A 21,844-nucleotide genomic window follows, 5' to 3' on the forward strand; every position below is an offset into this window, starting at 1 on the left:
GAACTGTTTGAAGATCCCTCATACTTCCCTGTTTTCTTGCATGTCTCCTAATATTTTCTGGAAAGCTGGACATTTTAGATACTATATTGCACCAAATCTGATGTTGGATCCCTTTTTTTATTCAAGATGTGTGGTTGTTAATGGTTTTTATTATGGTTTTCTTGTTGCTACTTATCTGTTTAGTAACTTTCCCAGCCACAGCTTTCTGATGGCTATTTTTTTTAATCTGACAACTATAATTATAAATTTTATAAAAAATGACAGCAAAGAAGGTGCACAAGGATCCACACATCAATCAAGGGCTAAAAGGACAGAAGAAAATTATTTTTGTGACGTCTCTTGGCATAATAGACCATAATTTATATAACTTATCATTTTGTGGCATCAGTGAACTTTAAGATAAAAATTATGACAATTTTAAACTAATCTACCTCGTTAATGCAAAATCATTAACTCTTTAGAAATATTAGTGTTAATATCAGAGAAATGCTTACATGAACACCAGCTTCGTGAAACAGAAAAATGTGCAGATACCATCTTACTTCTCACTATTTATTGCCCACATAAAATTTCACTCAGGGAATGTGATATACTTAGCTAGACTCTCAATTTTGGACATTTAGGTTATTTGAAATATTTTTGCTCTTAATACAAATCTTACAATAAATTGTCAGTGTATGTATTTTTCCTGTGTACAGATATGTATGTCTTTTCTGTTTCATGATGGCTATTTTTAAAGTGTTTGTTTTTATTTTCAAGCCTGGCTTTTTAGCGATCACCCCCAGGTCATTATAATTTAGTACCCCACCAATGATCAGTAAGATGGTTTTCTTAAATGTCTTGTTGATATCTCGTCCACCCTTTGCCAAGGNGAACAGGGTCTTAAAGTCAGCCAAAGTTGCGTGACTTGGGACTTCTTTCCCAGGTCTTGCATGGGTGTGTGCATAGCCTTTTAGACCCTTAAGAACTTGCTGGAGCTTTTCAAAGTTTCCTGTGGTTGTCTAGTTTTTCATGTTTTCCTTTCAATTTTCCAGCCAGACTCTTGTTTTCCCCAAGTGAAATCACTACCTTGAGCATCTGGTGAAGTTGTTAACAGGTTGCTGTTGTCTTGGTTATAACTTGGAGGTAGAGGCTTTTGTTTTTCTCCTTAGCTAAGCTCTGAGCGAAATTAAATAGCCACAACACCCTGAGAATAGAGCTGCAAATTCAGAAAAAAATATTGACTCTTCTCCGAGGATGGTGTTTTTAGAAGACCTCCAAAAACCAAAACCAGACCTCTGTGCTGACTACTAGACTGCTGGCTTTTGGCTATGATGCCACTGATCTGGGGAAGGAGAAGAAATGAAAATAATCCCAAGTTAAAATGTCACAGACCCTGCTCTCTTACCAAGGTTCGGTAATCTCTCTTGGATAGATAATTTTCCATTTGTTTTGTGACTTTAGGTCCTCACTCCACCGTTCTAGAAGTCCAACTCCCAAGTGCTCTATTTTTGCTTTGTCCATTAGAAATTGGTTGTGATCATTTTGCTGCTCCTAAAGTCACCCTTGCTTATCTTCAGAACCTCAAAGACCAAGCTCTTGCCACAGTTCCATGGTAATTTTTTTTCCAGGTTTTCTGCCAATAAAGTTTTTTAAATTAATTTATTTTTAAGGACACATATTAGTCATACACATTTATGGAGTACACAGTTATATTTTAATACATGTGTATAATGTGTCATGATCAGCTCATGGCAGTTTTTGTTGTATGCTGCACAGTCATCTCCCATATGTTGTGCATCCCCGTCATAGGACATCAACTCAGCAAACCCACTCTGCTCACCCAGATGGAGCAAGAATATGAACTGGAGACAGTAGAGAGAAAAAAATTCACAAAGATACTGTCCAGGTGAGCATCAGGCATATATGACTGTTTTGAGTAACAGACCTGGTTGGAGTGAAGGGGTACATTGTGAAATGTCAATCAGGAAACTTTAAAAAACACCTTTTATACTTAAGGGGACAGAAGGGAATATTTAATGTGAGCTTCCTCATGAAGCTTCAGCTTTTTCTAATCTTTCACTTTTTACCTCTCATTTCATACTTTCCTATGATCTGAGAGAAATTCCTGTCTTTGTCTTTAATCATTGTCTTTGGCTTCTTCATGAAGCTTCAGCTTTTTCTAATCTTTCACTTTTTACCTATCATTTCATACTTTCCTATGATCTGAGAGAAATTCCTGTCTTTGTCTTTAATCATTGTCTTTACAATCATTGTCTATTTTCCCATTTTGCATATATAATAATAGCTCTTGCCTGTCAATGTAATTTTCAATTATGATGGAATCATTCTTTAGTAAGTTCCGTAAAATACTTAACCATGTAAGTATCATTCCTTTGATTATGAATCTATTTTTCTTTCACATTGTTTTCCCATGTAAAGCATTTTTCACACATGACATGAGCTTACATAGAGAAAATCTGAAGGAATCTACAAAAAACTATTAGAACTTATAAGTGAGTTCAGCAAGGTTGCAAGATACAAGATCATATACATAAAATTCAATTTTATTTCTATACACTAGCAATAAACACACTGAAAATGAAATTGAGAAAACAATTTCATTGACAATAGCATTAAGAAGAAAATACTTAGGAATAAAATTAACAAAATAAAAGTAAGACTTAGACATTAAAAACTACAAAACATTGACAGAAATTTAAGAAGAGCTAAATAAATGGAAAGATATCCCATGTTCATGGATTGAAAAACTAAATATTGTTAAGATGACACTATTCCCCCGATTGATCTACAGATTCAGTGTGACCTTAATCAAAATCCCTCCTGGGGTACTTGCAGAAATTGACAAGCTGACTCAAAAATTCATATGGACATGCAAGGGATCTAGAATGCTCAAAACAATCTTGAAAAAGAAAAACTAACTTGGAAAACTCACACTTCCCAAATTCAAACATAACTATAACACCACAGTAATCAGCAGTATGGTACTGGCATAAGGATAGACATATAAGCCATTGAAATAGAACTGAGAGCATCCAGGAAAAATAGATAAATTAGATTTTATCAAAATTAAAAACCTTTGTTTGTGCTGCAAATAATACCATCAAGAAATTAAAAAGACAACACACAGAAGAAAAAAATTTTGCAAAACATATATCTGATAAGGAACTTTGCATTCTGAATATATAAAGAACATTTAAATCTCATGACAAAAGACAATCCAATTTAAAAGTTGGTCAAGCATTTGAATTTCTCAAAGAAGATAGACAAATGGCCAATAAACACATGAAACAATGGTCAGTCTCATTGGTCATTGAGGAAACACAAATCAAAACCACTGAGATACCACTTCACAACCACTAGGATGGCTTTAATCAAAAAGATAGACAATAGGGCTGTCCAGTTAGCTGAGTTGGTTAGAGTATGGTGCTAACAACACCAAGGTGCAGGGTTCAGTCCCTACACCACCCACCTGAAAAAAGAAAGAAAAAGAAAAGAAAAACCCAGAGGAAAAAAACCCCAAAATACAGGCAATAGTAAGTGTTGGCAAAAATGTGGAAATTCTGCAACCTTCACACATTGATGGTAGAAATGTAAAATGGTACAACCTGTTTGGAAAACAGTTTGGCAGTTCCTCAAAATACTGAAGCATAGAATTACCAAATGATCCAGAAATTCCACTCCTGGGCATGTATACCCAACCAAGACAAATGAAAAACTTATACATTGATGTTCATTGTNACCTGGTTGGAGTGAAGGGGTACATTGTGAAATGTCAATCAGGAAACTTTAAAAAACACCTTTTATACTTAAGGGGACAGAAGGGAATATTTAATGTGGGCTTCTTCATGAAGCTTCAGCTTTTTCTAATCTTTCACTTTTTACCTATCATTTCATACTTTCCTATGATCTGAGAGAAATTCCTGTCTTTGTCTTTAATCATTGTCTTTACAATCATTGTCTATTTTCCCATTTTGCATATATAATAATAGCTCTTGCCTGTCAATGTAATTTTCAATTATGATGGAATCATTCTTTAGTAAGTTCCGTAAAATACTTAACCATGTAAGTATCATTCCTTTGATTATGAATCTATTTTTCTTTCACATTGTTTTCCCATGTAAAGCATTTTTCACACATGACATGAGCTTACATAGAGAAAATCTGAAGGAATCTACAAAAAACTATTAGAACTTATAAGTGAGTTCAGCAAGGTTGCAAGATACAAGATCATATACATAAAATTCAATTTTATTTCTATACACTAGCAATAAACACACTGAAAATGAAATTGAGAAAACAATTTCATTGACAATAGCATTAAGAAGAAAATACTTAGGAATAAAATTAACAAAATAAAAGTAAGACTTAGACATTAAAAACTACAAAACATTGACAGAAATTTAAGAAGAGCTAAATAAATGGAAAGATATCCCATGTTCATGGATTGAAAAACTAAATATTGTTAAGATGACACTATTCCCCCGATTGATCTACAGATTCAGTGTGACCTTAATCAAAATCCCTCCTGGGGTACTTGCAGAAATTGACAAGCTGACTCAAAAATTCATATGGACATGCAAGGGATCTAGAATGCTCAAAACAATCTTGAAAAAGAAAAACTAACTTGGAAAACTCACACTTCCCAAATTCAAACATAACTATAACACCACAGTAATCAGCAGTATGGTACTGGCATAAGGATAGACATATAAGCCATTGAAATAGAACTGAGAGCATCCAGGAAAAATAGATAAATTAGATTTTATCAAAATTAAAAACCTTTGTTTGTGCTGCAAATAATACCATCAAGAAATTAAAAAGACAACACACAGAAGAAAAAAATTTTGCAAAACATATATCTGATAAGGAACTTTGCATTCTGAATATATAAAGAACATTTAAATCTCATGACAAAAGACAATCCAATTTAAAAGTTGGTCAAGCATTTGAATTTCTCAAAGAAGATAGACAAATGGCCAATAAACACATGAAACAATGGTCAGTCTCATTGGTCATTGGAGAAACACAAATCAAAACCACTGAGATACCACTTCACAACCACTAGGATGGCTTTAATCAAAAAGATAGACAATAGGGCTGTCCAGTTAGCTGAGTTGGTTAGAGTATGGTGCTAACAACACCAAGGTGCAGGGTTCAGTCCCTACACCACCCACCTGAAAAAAGAAAGAAAAAGAAAAGAAAAACCCAGAGGAAAAAAACCCCAAAATACAGGCAATAGTAAGTGTTGGCAAAAATGTGGAAATTCTGCAACCTTCACACATTGATGGTAGAAATGTAAAATGGTACAACCTGTTTGGAAAACAGTTTGGCAGTTCCTCAAAATACTGAAGCATAGAATTACCAAATGATCCAGAAATTCTACTCCTGGGCATGTATACCCAACCAAGACAAATGAAAAACTTATACATTGATGTTCATTGTAGCATTATTTATAATACCAAAAAAGTGTGAAGACTCAAAATGTTCATCACCTGGTAAATGGATCAACAAAAGGTGGCATATTGATACCAGGAAATATTATTTAGCGATAAATAGGAATTATGTACAATACATGCTACAACACGGAAGAACCTTGAAAACATGCTAAGTGAAAGAGGCCAGTAACAAAAGATCACATGTGGAATGATTAAATTTATATGAAATGTCCCGTATCGGCAAATCTATAAAAGTGGAAAGTAGATTAGTGGTTACCAGGGGTTGTAGGCAGGAAGGAATGGGGAATAACTGCCAATGGGTACAGGGTTTCTTTCAGGGGTAATGAAAATGTCCTGGAATTAGGTAGTGATAACAATTGCACAATTCTGAATATAATTTAAAAAGTTGTTTTGTACATTTTAAGTGGGTAAATTTTATACTATGTGAATTATACATGTCAATTAAGCTATTTCTAAAGTAAAAATTTACAAAAATATTCTTTAAAAATCCCTACAGTCTCTACCGCAGAGTGATTGGGAATTTCTCATCCTGGAAACCCATGCTCAAGCGCAGTAGATAAATGAAGGAATTGTGTCAGCCTGACCTAGTGAAGCCAAGTTTCTATAGCTCTGCCACATCACATCTACGTACAGTTTTCTCTGAGATGAGGTCGGAAATGCTGACTCCTCCTTAGTGAAGTCCATGGCTGTATCCTCAAAGGTTACTGAGTTCTAAAATGCCAATACACACTGTGTAAACCAGAGATCCACCCCACCACTGTTCCTAAGAAGAGCGTTACAAACAATAGCACTGGAGATGAAATACCTGTTTTATGCTAACATCAGACAGAATTCTAAATTAATCCAGGACTCAGAATCCAATTAATCCTTTTAATCTCGAGCTCAGTCCTCAGATTCCTCTCTTCTCTATTCATGCTCACTCCCTGAGTGATCTTATTCGCTCTCAAGGACTTAAAGCACCTATAAAACACCATGAAATGTTCTCTCTCCACTGAGAGCCTGAGAGCTTTTACAGGCTTGCTTTCCTCTAACTTCAGGGTCCAACATGGACCTGAGCATATCGCAAGCATGAGAGAAAGACTTTCCAAGTGAATAAATGATTTCCTTCAGAGTGACCAGACATTACTTGAGGCTAGAACAGCTTTGAATCCTTCTTTTACTTTTTCTAACAGCACTGAACAGGAGGGACACAGTTTTTTTCTTGGCATGCAGTTTTCTGAGTTGGTTATTTGATATTTCGAACCTTGGTTATGGGACAAGATGACAATATTTACATGAATGCAAAGTTATTTTCCAGCCAGCCTGAAGCTACAAACTTGTGGACCTTGAGAAACCAAGGAAGATGTCAATAAAGCTATGCTGATTCCACCTCTCCAGCAGGACCCTAAAAATAACAGCAAGGACAAGAGCAGAAACCAGGTGGAGTCTTGGGGGGGCTTTGCACCTGAGACCTTGCACAAAGCCCTCATGGCTCATGTCCCCTTCCTCCTGCATTTCATTTCCCATGTTCCATTCTCTCAGCCCCCTTTTCAAAAACCCCTCAGTAAATCTGAGTCTTTGAGATGGCCTTTGTAGGGACACTGTGAATACCCGAGCCGGGCACACCCTAACAATATGGCACCCTTCCGGGTTCTTCTCCACAGTGAACAAGCCTGCTGGCGCCAAACCTCAACCAGTCACAGGTCAAGGCTCCCCTCCCGCCCAGCCCCGTCCAATCAGCTACCGCCCCGTCCACCCCCTATCCAAACCCGTATAAATATGCGCGCAGTCCTTGAATAAAGCGGAACTTCTCTGGTGAACTGTCAGCCCGGGTCTGGCGTGCCTCCTTAATCCGTGCCGCCTTTCAGCCTTAGTCTGGTCACTCTCCTTCAGGTTTACAGGGAGATAGGTTAGCCTCACATCTCTCCTCAGGTCACTGGTATTCCTGAATAAAAGCTGACTTCTGTTTTCACCAACATTTGATTTTAGACTGGTTTGCTTTTGAAAGAGGCAGGCAGCTGGACCTGTGTCCTGTGAGTCCTGTAACAAATTTTGGTAAGCCTAATGAGGAGTTAAATGCCCTTGGGGTGTCAAAACTTGGGGAGCCTCAGTCAGGAGCTGAGTGTGCCTAGTAACAAACTCATTTTTTTAAAAAGGTGAATTCTATTGAAGTAAAGGAGGCATCAACTTCTGCAAGGAAATTCTCTTTTGTGACCAAATCCCCTGCATTTAAAACCAAATTGATGCCTAATTTGCCTCTGTTATGTTTTACCTGACTTTATTGCGGGGGTGGAGGAGTGAATATTTATCTCAATAATACAATACGAAGTCAAACCTCATTCTACATAGGGTTAATTCAACTCTGATTTCAGGTAGGATCTTAATGAGGGTGGTATGACTGTTTTTAGAATCTCTTTTGTTTCAAGCTTTGGGGCTTGTAACATTAGCTGAGCTTGCTTGAAAAGAACTAAGCTGACCTTGATGGTAAAACTCATGATTAAAAGATAGTAACAAATTGCCCACCCTCATTCTCTGTGAACAAAACTTCCCCAACATAAATAATTAAGAGATTCCATTTCACAAGATACCCCATCCTCAAAGCACACCCTGATGTCCACAGTCAAGAACAAATGTCCTGAAAGTACAAAATTCTTCTACAAAATTAAGGCAGGGAGGGGCTGGCTGGTTCGCTCAGCTGGTACAGCACAGCCTTGTAACACCAAGGTCAAGGGATCAGATACCCATGCTGGCCAATCACCAACCAACCCACCAATCAACCAAACAGAAAAAACAAAATCGAGGGGCTGGCTGGTCAGCTCAGTTGGTTAGAGTGTGGTGCTGATTATACCAAGGTCCAGGGTTCAATCCCCGTATAGGCCAGCTGCCAAATAATAATAATAACATTAAATTAATTAATTAGTTAATTAAATTAAATAAAATGAAGGCGGGTAAACTCCTGCCAGAAGTCCTATTCATTAATCACCAGTTTATACAGAAATCCCAGGTCATCCAGGAAAGGGCCTAGGCTGGGCTGTTGCTCTCACACTTTTGAGCTACACATGTTTTCTGTCTGGAGAAATGCACAAGGCTACTGACTTTCATTAAATAACACAGTTAAAAGAACTAAAAGACACACCCAGTTCTCCTTGATTAGATATGCCTAGTGAACTTTCTATAGAATTATCAATAAACTAAAGAACGTACTGCATTTACGCTGACTCTTCTTACTTGATGTTTTCTAAATATCCAGAAAGACACAAACGTTCAGAAAATTTTTAATTGATGAATAATAATTGCATATATTTATAGGGTACATTGTGATGTTGCTGCATTTACACTGACTCTTCTTACTTGATGTTTTCTAAATATCCAGAAAGACACAAACATTCAGAAAATTTTTAATTGATGAATAATAATTGCATATATTTATAGGGTACATTGTGATGTTTTTAACCAAGCCAGAGAGATCTAATTGAGTTTGATTGCTCATTGCACCAAGAGCTAATCAGAGACAAAAATAGTGTCCAGAAGAAGGATTTTACTTATGGCCAAGAGAACAGGTGAGCAGAGTAGTAACGTCAGCCTACCCCTCCAACTGACTAAAGTTAAGTGTTTTAAACGAGAAAAAAAGAATACAGGTTCATGCAAGGAGGTAGAGAAGTGGGGGGATCACGGGGTTTGCAGGTGGCTGTAGTTAGAGGTCAGGATTTCATGATGAACAGGGTTCTGGGCTTCATGGGGTCTGTGGCTGGTGGTCTGGTGAGCCTCAAGTCCATGATGTTATTTTGGAGCCGGAGTCATTATTTTGTGGGAGAAAACTCAAAGACAGTGACCTTAGCCAAGCATCACTGGAAATTTAAAATAAATAACTCAGACTCTTGACTAATGTGTATGCCTAACACAATCTTCTCTAAGCAAGAGTATAGGCTAGTGATCAGCTTGGCCTTTCTTTGGAATGCCTTTGTTCAAAAAGGTTGATTAGGATCCAAGCCTGGAGGGGAAAAAAATGTTGATTAGAAAGGCAGGAGAACAGGAGGGAGACTCAGCTCTGATTCATAACCTTTCAGCATATAGAAGCTATGTAAATGGGTACAGGGAGGAAAGAGAAAACTTTTAAAAGAAATTCCTACTGGGGCCTCAGTTTCATTTTGATAGATAGATAGATTAGAATTATAAAATCAAGCTAATTAACATATTCATCAGCTAACCTACTGCTGTGGTTTAAATGAACCCCAAGCTATGTTGGAACTTGACCCCTAACATGTTGGTGGAAGGTGGGGCAATTAAGAGTTGATTGGATTGTTGAGGACTGTGCCCTTCTAAGTGGATTAATCCACTCATGCAGTAATTGGTTCATGGTTTAGTGAGTTGATCTGATCGTGGCTCTCATGGCTTTATAAGGAGACTAGGTGAGAAGATTAGCTCAGTTGCTCATGCAGTTCTCTTCTCACAGGGGATGTGAAGCTGTCTTAGGTTTGCTGGAACCCTCAAGAGTGCCTGGTCATGTCACTGTCTCACTTTTGCCAGCTTGGAGAAGGCCACATGGATGATGATGACCATGGGCAGGAGAAACTTGAGATCACTGACTGGGATCTCCAGAATGGCTTCAACCCTGATTGGCAGCACCCCTGGCAGACCAAGGAAGAGGCCACCTATGGGGTTTGGGCAGTGGGTGACTCTGATGCTGAAAGGCCCAGCTTTCAGGGCAAATGGGCCCAGGACTGCTCTGCGCCAGTCACCTTCATCAGCGTGGGGCTCCACAAAGGCACAGCAGAGGAGATGGACTGGGAAGATTCAGATGACAAAGAGACACCTGCTCTTAAGCAGGATGACCTTCCCTTCCTATGGATTTTGGACCAAAGAAATTCAGAACAAGTGGCAATTTTCAGCCTGGTCAGAAAGTGTTTGCAGGAGGAACCATGTCTTTCCCGGACTTTGGCAGCTGGGAAAGAAACACAAAAGGAATTGGACAGAGGCTTCTTCAGAAGATGGGCTATGTCCCTGGAAGGGGCCTTGAGAAGAACACACGAGGTATCCTGAACCCAATCAAAGCCATACAGAGAAAGGGAAAAGGAGCTGAGGGGGTTTATGGCTCTGGGAGTATCACTCAGTCCCTTCAAGACTTACCTGTGATTGACTCAGAAGAAGCCCAAATGCTTTTCCAGGACAGTGGAAGCCTTGAAGGCCCTGGGCAGGGTTAGCATGAAGCTCACCCCTCCCCAGAAGGAGCTGTCTCAGGTCAAGGTCATAGACATGACTGATGGATCTTGGATGTGACTGGCACCATTGTGCACACAATAAGCTCGAAATAGCCGACGGCCTTGTCTTCCACTCCAGCACCAAACCCCTCCCCACTTCCCTTCACAAGAAGCCTCATGACTTAAAAGGAAACCCTTTTGCTTCTGCAAGGGTGCAATTCTCCATCCTGGTTGCCTAGCTTCCACATTAGCATAATGCCCCTCCTTGATTATATCAGCCAGCCCTTGGCACCCTATATAAGCTCTACCACCCCTACACATAGTGCTGTCTTCCATTTTGAGGACAGCCCCGGGCTGCCCTCCACTTTGAGCACAGCCTGGCAGATTCTTTTCCTTTAATAAAGCTCAAACAGTACCCGGCATCTTGGCTCACTCTCTTTCAGTGACAGGCTGGGAGTAAAAGGTCTACTACAGCTACCGCCAGATCAGCCACCGACACAGCATCCCCAACTATGGGCTCCCTCGGCAGTGCCAACAGCCACCACAGCCCAACAAAGAGGCCAAGGGCATGGGTTTCACACTGCCCAAGCTGGAGCACAACCTGCAGCTGCTCATTGACTGCACAGAGCAGGAGATCATCCAGAAACACTGGCAGCTGCAGTACAAGTGGGACACTGTGATCAACCTCTTCCATGAGCTGGAGAAGAGTCCAAGGTCTTGTTCCATGAGGACCGGGTCATCTCCAACCTCATCAAGGTCCTGGAGATGATGGAGCAGTGCGAGCGGTGGGTGCAGCCCAACTGCAGCAGCCCCCTCACCCCGGACAAGTGCTCCCAAGTCTTACAAACCCTCCAGGATGAGTCCTGCGAGGATCATAGGACGTTGCACCACATGGACCTCACCGTGGCCATCAGCTATCTGCTTATGAAGGAGTACTTAAAGGAGTGGGATCCCCTCTGAGACCACACTTATGGCACCGAGACCATCTCCAAATGGAAAAGCTTCCTGGAGAATGACCAGCTCTTGTGCCTTGGTGGGCAGAACCCCTCGAAAGGCCCCTTTCACAGGTTGATATGGGAAGTCTGGATGCCTTTGGTTCGAAATAGTGTCACCCAGTGGCAGCCAAGAAACTGCAAGCTGATGGCGGACTTTCTGGAGAGCTGGGTGAACCTTATTCCAGTGTGGATTTTAGAGAACATACTGGACCAACTCATCTTCCCCAAACTGCAGAAGGAGGTGGAAAAGTGGGACCCACTGATGGACACTGTTCCTGTTCACTCTTGTTCCACCCATGGCTGTCCCTCATGCAACATGGCTGGAGCCACTCTGTACCCTCCTCCTCAGCAAGCTGTCCAGTGCCCTGCACAAGTGGCACCCTAGGGACTCCTCTGCCAAGCTCATCCTCCAGCCCTGGAAAGATGTCTTCACCACTGGTCCCTGGGAAGCATTCATGGTCAACAACATAGTGCCCAAACTGGGGATGTGTCTTGGTGGGTTAATTATTAACCCCCACCAGCAGCACATGGATGCTTTCTATTGGGTGATGGACTGGAAAGGGATGATCTCCATCTCCAGCCTGCTGGAGCTTCTGGATAAGCAGAAGCTTCTTCCCCAAGTGGCTTCAGGTGCTTCATTCCTGGCTCAGTAACAGCTCCAGTTATGAGGAGGTCACCAAGTGGTACTTGGGCTGGAAATCCATGTTTCAGACCAAGTGCTGGCATATCCATCCATTGAGAACAAATTGAATGAAGCACTTGATATCATGAACAAGGTGGTGTCCTCCAATATTGGTGTCTCCATGTAGCCAGGAGCGAGGGACAACGTTGCCTATCTTACCCACACAGAGCAGAGAAAGGACGTCCAGTACCAGGCCAGGCAGGAGAGATGGGAGGCTGAGAACATGGTGCAGAAGGGCATCTGCATAGCTGCCAGCTCCATGCCCATGAACTTTAAGGACCTCATCGAGACCAAAGCTGAGGAGAACAACCTTGTCTTCATTCCCATCATTGGGAAGTGACAGGGAAAGAAGCAGCTCTACACTTTTGGCTGCATCATGATCTACATCCACTGGGGAGTGGTGTTCATCTGGGGCAAGAAGACCTGGGTGCCCACCTCCCTGCAGAGCCTAATCAACATGGCCAAATACAGAGTGGCAGGTCTGGAGCAGCCCATGTTGCAGGGAAATATAAGCATTTTTACATTGTTGAGCCTTTCCATTTTCCACTTGAGAAACTGTTTTAGAAACATTATGCTCCACTGGAAACTTGAGCCCCTGCGATTTACCCTGCTTGCCTCTTGGGCCCACCTTCTGTGAGATAACATTGGCCTCCCACCCCTCTCCCAGGGGCCAGAGGCAAATTAGGCTCCTAAAGTGACCAGCAGACTATGTCCCACAATCAGCCAATCCAAATTAGCTGGACAGCATCCCTCATTTACATAAGAGGACCTGAATGGGAACTTAGGAGGGAGAAGGGTGGGAATTTATGCTATATAAAGGGGTCATTTCCTTTGTTCTGGGAGACACTGGCTTGGGAGCTTCTGCCACCACCACCACCGCCCCCGTGACCCAGTGCTCTCCTTGTTTGCAAGCAAAAAGGTGCTGTAACACTGAATAAAGAGCTGCAAGACTAAATAAAGAGCTAAAAACTACAATATTGACGCTGGTCTTGGATTCCTCTCTGAGTTCACCCTACAACATTTGGGAGCTGGTCCAGAATCTATTTGCTCAGGGGAACCAAGACCCACAGCTTCAGATGGCAGGCAGTGCACTGGGAAGTTGTACCTTGGCTTGGGGCTGAACTTGCTGCAGATGCTGGGGAAACTGACGGGAAGTTGTACCTCGGCAACAGGCTACTTTGGCCCCCCTGCCCAGGAGCTTCAATTGGCCTCAATTAGCATCAGAATCTTTGTTCAGTAGTTCATTTCAGTAAACCTCCAGAGGTAAGATTTGGTTTGAGATCTCAATAACTTGTTTTGCATTTGGGGATCAGAGCTCTGGTTTAGGGACTTGTGGAAGGCTGGACGCAGCACTACTTCCCAAGTCCAGGACTCCCACAAGACATCATAGGGTCCTTTTGGTTTGGAATTATTTGGAAATTTGTTGTGGCCACTCATCTTTGTCTCTTGTGTTATGTGTAATTTGTTGACTTGTCTCTGTCTTTTGTGTCTTATGTCATAAATTGTAGTTCTACTGTAAAAGGAACATGATAAGTACATGCCATCTGTGTTGATAACTTTTATTGCACTGCTTGTCCTAGGACTGGCTATAGGACTGGTATCTGCCACTCCCAGAGATTGCAATAACATAGAAAAGTTTCTCCTGGCACTCTTTTACCTAGTGTCAGTAGGGTGCTTTCTAGCAATCTCATTGAGTCATTGTGCTTTTTAGATTGGTTGCGGCCCTGACAGGCCCTAAGTGTAAGGATATTTTGTGCATAAATTTGTATAGAAATATGGGGAAAAAGATCTCCTGGCCTGTTTGAGGGGCCACCCCTCTATAGGCAATAATAACTCACTCTGGTTATTTCCCAAAAAAGGTAAAAGCTATTGGTTTTGAGGCTTCAGCATACCCCTATGACCTTAGAAAATATTGTGAATTAAAGTGGCCTGCCTTTGGGGTTGGTTGGCCCTCATATGGAACTATAGATATTGCTACCATCTACCAAGTCTGAGATATTTGCCTCGGTAGCCCTGGGCACCGCTGGCCACCCCGACCAAGTCTTATATATTACTGTTTGGGTTGAAATTATAGAGGAACTACCTCCCTGGTTAAAACAATACCTGCAACCCAGGCATGGGAAAACTCCCCCCCTCCATGTACTTGGACCAATGGAACAGAAATATCCCTGGAGAAAGGGCAGGCCACAGGATTAAAACAAAAGGGGAGATTCTTGTAACTAAACCACTTCCCTCAGCAGGTTCCTCTCAAGAAGCCGGCCAAGGACCTCTGCCCACGGTCTTACAGGACACCTCTGAGGACTTCGTTGATCTTTCTCCCCCTGTCCCTGTCTCCCCCAGTGCCCCTCCTCCTTACCCTACTTCTCCTGATTCTACTGTGCCTTCAAGCCCCCCCCCCACACACACACACACGAGTAGTGGCGCCACCTACTAGACCCGGGGAGAACCTGAGTCTGTGCCTCCTCCTTCTAATGCTTCCCCCGCACCCTTGCTCCCACTCTGACAGGCTCGCCTTCCCCCCAGAACTCAAGACCAAACCCCTTTCATGGCCTATGTTCCTTTCTCTACCAGTGATATGTATAATTGGAAGAACCAAAATCCTTCTTTTTCTGAGAAACCTCAGGTTCTCATTTGTCTTTTGGAGACTGTGTTCTTTACTCATCAGCCCACCTGGAATGACTTTCAGCAACTCCTGTAAACCCTCTTCACTTCTTTTTTTTTTTTTTGTCTTTTTTCGTGACCGGCAACGGATCACAACCCTCAGTGTCGCGCCCGTACCGGACCGGGACCGGCTACGGGATCACAACCCTCGGTGTTGCTCCCGCACCTCACTCAGCCAGTGAGCAGTCGTATAACTTCGTATAATGTATGCTATACGAAGTTATGCCGCTTTCAGCAACTCCTGTAAACCCTCTTCACTTCTTTTTTTTTTTTTTGTCTTTTTTCGTGACCGGCAACGGATCACAACCCTCAGTGTCGCGCCCGTACCGGACCGGGACCGGCTACGGGATCACAACCCTCGGTGTTGCTCCCGCACCTCACTCAGCCAGTGAGCAGCCGGTCTGTATGTGGGATCCGAACCCTCGGCAGGAGCGCCGCCGCGCTTCCCTAGCGGCGCACTGTAGCAGTGCGCCACCGGGCCGGCCACTTCTGAGGAGCATGAACACATTCATCATGTGTCATTAAAGGCTATTCTCAGCAGAGATGGACAACCTTCTGATAATCCTAGCCACCTTGAGTGCATATCTCCCCTTAGCTGGCCTAGTTGGGACCCCAACGCCAATCAAGGTAAGGAGGCTCTTCACCACTATCACCAGACTCTCCTTAGGGGACTCCGTGCAGCCACCCAGAGGCCCACAAACCTTTTGAAAGTAAGTGAAACAATACAGGGACCAAGCAAGTCCCCAGCCACTTTTCTGGAGCATCTCATGGAAGCTTATAGGGTCTACACTCCTGTGGACCCTGAGGCCCCAGAAAACAGGCGTGCAATAAATATTGCCTTTGTTACCCAGTTAGCCCCAGATATTAGGAAGAAACTTTAGAGACAAGAAGGGCTTGAAGTGAAACTGTTGTCTGAGCTGGTCTAAATAGCCCAGAGGGTCTATAATGCCAGGGATAGCCCAGAGGAGAAACAAACAAAAAGAATGGCTAAGATAATGGTGACCACACTCACCGAGTCTCAAAGAGTTACAGCAGAGGGACCCAAGGGTATGAGACCACAGCCAGGACAGAAGGGAAACTTCATTGGAAAGTCCAGGCTCCCCCTAGAGAGAGATCAATGGGCCTTCTGTAAGGAAAAAGGTCATTGGAAGGACAAATGTCCCCTACTGAAGAAGAGCACCCATGTCCTGCAGCTAGACAACTCTGAGGATTGACAGGGCCAGGGCTCCATACTTATCAGCCCCCAGGAACCCAAGGTAACTTTACAAGTAGGGGGCAAACCGGTGGACTTCCTCACAGACAAAGGGGCCACTTATTCTGTTTTAACTAAAATGGATGGATATTTACCTACTGGAAAGACCTTGGTACAAGGGGCTACAGCAAAGCTTCAATCCTTGGTCCAACCCTTGGACCAATGCAAGAATTACCAACCTGGGACAAGGGACTATTACTCACTCCTTCCTTGTCATGCCGGATTGCCCATACCCATTGCTGGGGAGAGACTTATTGCACAAGCTGCTGGCCACTATAACATTAAGGAGGATGTGACGGAACTGACATTTAATTCCGCACCTCCTGCTCAGATAATGATAACATGCCCAATCAGTGAAGAATATATAATAGCTATGGAGGCTTCCCGCATTGACTCTAGTTCCACCTTGGAGGAGCTAAAATGGGAGATCCCGAGAGTGTGGGCAGAAATGAACCCCCAGGCCTGGCCATCCACCGACCTCCCATTGTGGTTCAGCTTACTAGCCAGGCTACTCCTATTTGAGTAAAGCCATATCCAATTCCCTTGGAAGCCAGGCACGGGATAGCCATCCACATCCAAAGGCTGAGAGAATCTAAAGTTCTAACTCCATGTAAGTCAGCGTGGAATGAATACTCCTCTTATTCCAGTACAAAAACCAGGTACTTCAACTTCCAACCTGTCCAATATCTACGAGAAGTGAACAAATGTGTGCAGACTCTCCATCAAACTGTCCCTGATCCCTACACCCTCCTCAGCCTGCTGGCAGCATCCCACAAGATCTACGCTGTGCTAGATCATAAAGATGCCTTCTTCAGCCTCCCGCTGGCCAAGGTAAGCCAGCCTTTATTTGCTTTCGAATGGACAGACCCGGAGAGGGGATATTCAGGACAACTGACATGGACCCGGTTGCCTCGAGGGTTTAAAAATTCCCCAACTTTTTTTGACGAAGCATTGAGCCAAGACCTCATGCTATACTGAAAACAACATCCTGAGGTCACTCTACTATGGTATGTAGATGACCTTTTGCTGGCCACTAAAGACGATGAGACCTGCAAGGAGGCCGCAAGAGGCTTATTATGGGAATTACAAACCCTGGGATATTGAGTCCCAGCTAAAAAGGCCCAATTATGTACCCCAAAAGTCACTTACCTGGGGTATGGACTGCAAGGGGGAAAGAGAACCTTGTCCTACAGAAGAATAAAAACAATTCTAACAATCCCAACCCCAAAGACTAAAAAGGAGGTCTGTGAATTCTTGGGTACAGTAGGCTACTGCCGCCTCTGGATACCTGGATTTCCTGAAATAGCTAAGCCCTTATACTCTAGCACTGGGGAAAAACACGCCTCCCTGTCGTGGACAGAGATTGAACAAAAGGCCTTCAGTGATTTGAAAAATGTGCTTACCACAGCTCCTGCCTTGGCACCACCAAACGTAAATAAGCCCTTCACCATGTTTGTCACTGAGAAACAAGGCATAGCCAAGGGAGTACTCACCCAGGCACTGGGTCCATGGAAAAGGCCTGTGGCCTACCTCTCTAGGAAACTGGATAATGTAGCTGCTGGATGGCCAGCGTGTCTCCGGGCTATAGCTGCTACTGTATTGGTGAAGGAAGCAGACAAACTAACATTAGGGAAGAATATGAGCCTGGTAGTGCCTCACTCTGTGCAAGTTCTCCTGAGAAGTACGCCCGAACATTGGCTCATAAATGCCTGCATCACTCAATATCAGGCTTTCCTTTTAGACCAGCCCTGAATAAAGTTTCTTAAGACCACAGCTCTGAATCCAGCAACTCTCCTTCCAGACGATGACCCAGAAGAGCCTCTTCATGACTGCCTCGAGACTATACAGACCCTCCAAGGACTCCGACTGATCTGACTGACGTGCCTTGGCCAGACCCTGATGAGGTGATGTTTACAGATGGGAGCAGCTTCATCTCCAACGGAATCAGGGTATGCTGGGGCATCTGTACTCACACTAGAACGAGTCATCTGGGCACAGGCTTTGAGCCAAGGGACATCTGCTCAAAAGGCTGAACTCATAGCCTAACACAAGCTTTGGTACGTGGAAAAGGCAAGACTGTCAACATCTATACTGACAGTGGGTATGCATTTGCTACAGCCCATGTCCACGGGGCCCTCCACAGGCAGAGAGGATTAATAAACTGAGGTTCCGGGAAATGCTGTGGCAGACCCAGCAGCGAAGGAGGCTTCGCTAAAACCAGTGGGGCCATCAAAGTCCTTAAAAGTCATGCCGGCACCCCAACCGCCACCAGTCCCACATTACACTGAAGAAGAAATTATATGTGCAAGAGCCTTGGACACAAAGGACAATGATACCAGTTGGAAAATTTTGCCAGATCACCAAATATATTTACCTAAGGCATTAGGAAGGTTATTAATAAAGCAACTACACCAAGGGACACACCTCGGGTCTACTAAATTGACAGAACTGTTACAGAAAAACTATTATATCCACAATCTAGACAAAGTAACCAAAGACTTTATACAATGCTGTGAAATTTGCTCACAAGTAAATCCAGGACCAAAGTCTGGGGTGCCTACAAGAACCAGAGCACGAGGGTCAAATCCCAGAGAACACTGGGAAGTTGACTTTACAGAGGTAAAACTGAGACAATATGGGTATAAATATCTTTTGGTATTTATAGGCACCTTTTCTGGGTGGGTGGAGGCTTTTCCTACAAAGACTGAGACTGCTCAGACAACACTTAAGAAATTATTACAGGAGATTATTCCCCGATTCGGCTTGTCTACAGCTTTGGGGTCTGACAATGGCCTGGCTTTCATAGCCCAGATCTCTCAATTATTGGCAAAAGCCTTACAAATAAAATGGAACTTACATTGTGCTTATGGACCACAAAGTTCAGATCAGGTAGAAAGAATGAACCAGACTCTAAAGGAAATCTTAACCAAATTAAAATTAGAGACTGGCAAAAATTGGGTAAGCCTCCTTCCCTTTGCCCTCCTCAGAACAAGATGTACTCCCTATGTCAAGGGAATTACCCCTTCTGAAATAATGTTTGGAAGGCCACCTCCATTGCTACCCCGCCTTCCAGATGATAAACTTGCTGAATTCACTAACCGAAACCTCCTTCAATCTCTTCAAGCTCTCCAACAGGTGCTGCATCAGATTCACCCACTGATCATGGGGCCCAACCAACAGTCAAGGACCTCACCCCACATTCATACCAGCTGGGTGACCTCGTCTGGGTTAAACAACATCACACCAGCACCAGGTGCAGCGGGCCTTACACTGCTTTCCTCACCACTCCCACGGCAGTGAAGGTTGCTGGAAAATGCCAATGGATCCACCATACCCAGCTGAAATGGACACCTCAGCCCAGGAACTCCTGCTCAGACCACTCCACGGAAAAATGGATGGTCCAGCATTCCCAAGGAGACCCGCTGAAGATAGGACTCAGTCGTTCATCCCCCTGATTGTTTTGATTGTTTTATGTTACATAACATCTGTGTCAGGGAACCCCCACAAACACAAAAACTATACATGGGAGCTAAGGAACACAATTACAGGGGATCCCATTAGGACCATCCACACATCAGGGGCCCCCACTTTCCTAGTAGATTTATGTGAGCTAATGGGAAAAACAAACTTAAAGGTTAGGGAGAAAAGACAAACTCTGGCGGGATTTGGGACCCGATATGGCTACTATTCCTGGTGGGGGTGTGGCGGAGTTAATGAAAAAGGCCTCCAACAAACCCAATTTTATGCCTGACCCACAACAAGCAGCCCTTCCTGTCAGGGACAAGGGAGCTACCACTGTGCTGCCTGGGGCTGCAAAACTGAGCCCTCCTGGGCTCATACAGATACCTACATATCACTTAATGGACAGCCCCCACCTGCAGACTGTAGTCAGCCGGGAACATGTAACCCTATGAACCTTACTATTAAAATGTGGAATCCCTTCATGGTTGATAGCTGGAAAGCTGGAAGAATATGGGGAATAAGACTATATACTGGAGTGAGCCCCGGGGGAGAATTCACTATTCAGTTAAAAGGAGAAGATAAATTAAACATACCCATAGGTCCTAACCAAGCCTCCTACCCCCTTCTCCATGTTCCCTGTACCCTAACCCGTCCCCCCCGAGCTCCTATACCCTGGTCCAATTATGCTTTCACCAGTCCCCTCCTGGGGACTTTAGATTCAGTTTTTATGTTTGTCAACTAATCAAACCCAAATGTAACAACCCACTGTTGGTTATGCTTAAATCCAGAGCCACCATATTATGTTGGTCTGGGGATAAACAACCCTTTAGGCACTACTAACCAGACTGTTAGGTCTCTGAACCTGTCTGAAATCACAAAAGACAGACTCTGTCCATGGGGACGAAAGCCCAGACTTATGCTTGGTGGCGTACAAAACCAAGGACTTTGTATAAAATCTAATGACTATGACCCTAAAATGTCCCCCTATAGAACTGCATGTACATATGCAGTGACCATTAGTAGTACAACCCCTGGCAGGCTTCTAACTACCTCGTTGCCCCCTCTCATGCTTGGTTTGCTTGTTTGACAGGGTTGACTCCGTGTATACCTATTCAATATTTCCTTATACCTAATAGGACTGAATTTTGTGTACTTGTTTATTTTGTCCCCAAATTTATTACTATGAAGGAGCAGCGGGAAGGCAGCACCTCCTGGAGAAATGAGCAGTTCCTGTCTTAATCCTTCTGTTTACAGGTCTTGGCTTTGCAGGCTCTGCAGCTATTAGTGCCACAGCGCTTATAATGAGCAAAAAAAATTTTAAAGCCCTAAGTCAACAAATTGATCGAGACCTACGGGAATTAGAAAAATCCATTAGCTGATTAGAAACTTCCTTAGATTCACTAGCAGAGGTGGTGCTACAAAATAGGAGGGGCCTTGATCTTTTATTCCTAAAACAAGGTGGACTATGTATAGCTTTAGGAAAAAACTGTTGCTTTTATGCAAATCATTCGGGAATAATAAAAGATAGCCTCTCCCTAGTTAGGAAAAGGTTAAAAGAAATGGAGGAAATAAGGAACAAAAAAACAAAATTGGTATGAAGATTTATTCTCTTGGTCTCCCTGGTTAACAACTCTCCTCACTGCTTTAACAGGTCCCCTACTCGTAATCCTATTACTCTTTACTATAGGCCCTTGTATACTCACTGGCCTCACAAGATACATTAGGGAAAGAGTACAATCAATAAAGCGTATGGTATTAAGAACCCATTATGCCAGATTAAATGTTGATGATGAGTCTAGGATTTGACTCATGTACATAAAACCAGTGGGGAACGTTGCAGGGAACCCTAAGCATTTTTAAATTGTTTAGCCTTTCCCTTTGAAACTGCTTTAGAAACTTTATGCTCCACTGGAAACTTGAGCCCCTGCGATTTACCCTGCTTGCCTCTTGGGTCCACCTTCTGTGAGATAACGGCAGCCTCACACCCCTCCCCCAGGGGTCAGAGGCAAATTAGGCTCCTAAAGTGACCAGCACACTTTGTCCCACAATCAGCCATTCCAAATTAGCTGGACAGCATCCCTCATTTACATAAGAGGACTTGAATGAGAACTTAGGAGGGAGAAAGGTGGGAATTTAGGCTATATAAAGGGGTCGTT

At 43.2% G+C, this 21,844-nt stretch overlaps 1 protein-coding gene across 1 annotated transcript in view; it reads left to right on the forward strand.

Annotated features, from left to right (window-relative positions):
* LOC103606153 (tuftelin-interacting protein 11-like) overlaps nucleotides 1–19,681 on the forward strand; it is a 25,241-nt gene extending 5,560 nt beyond the window's left edge. Inside the window, 11 exon segments of the mRNA XM_008590749.1 lie at nucleotides 9,966–10,469; nucleotides 10,581–10,692; nucleotides 11,080–11,340; nucleotides 11,343–11,915; nucleotides 11,918–11,947; nucleotides 11,950–12,236; nucleotides 12,238–12,337; nucleotides 12,340–12,946; nucleotides 16,874–17,057; nucleotides 17,457–17,907; nucleotides 19,362–19,681. Coding sequence (XP_008588971.1) covers nucleotides 9,966–10,469; nucleotides 10,581–10,692; nucleotides 11,080–11,340; nucleotides 11,343–11,915; nucleotides 11,918–11,947; nucleotides 11,950–12,236; nucleotides 12,238–12,337; nucleotides 12,340–12,946; nucleotides 16,874–17,057; nucleotides 17,457–17,907; nucleotides 19,362–19,681 — 3,429 coding nt within the window.
* The last annotated feature ends 2,163 nt before the right edge of the window (nucleotides 19,682–21,844 follow it).

Source organism: Galeopterus variegatus, unplaced genomic scaffold (genome assembly GCF_000696425.1).
Source record: "Galeopterus variegatus unplaced genomic scaffold, G_variegatus-3.0.2 Scaffold6349, whole genome shotgun sequence".
Lineage (NCBI taxonomy): Eukaryota > Metazoa > Chordata > Mammalia > Dermoptera > Cynocephalidae > Galeopterus > Galeopterus variegatus.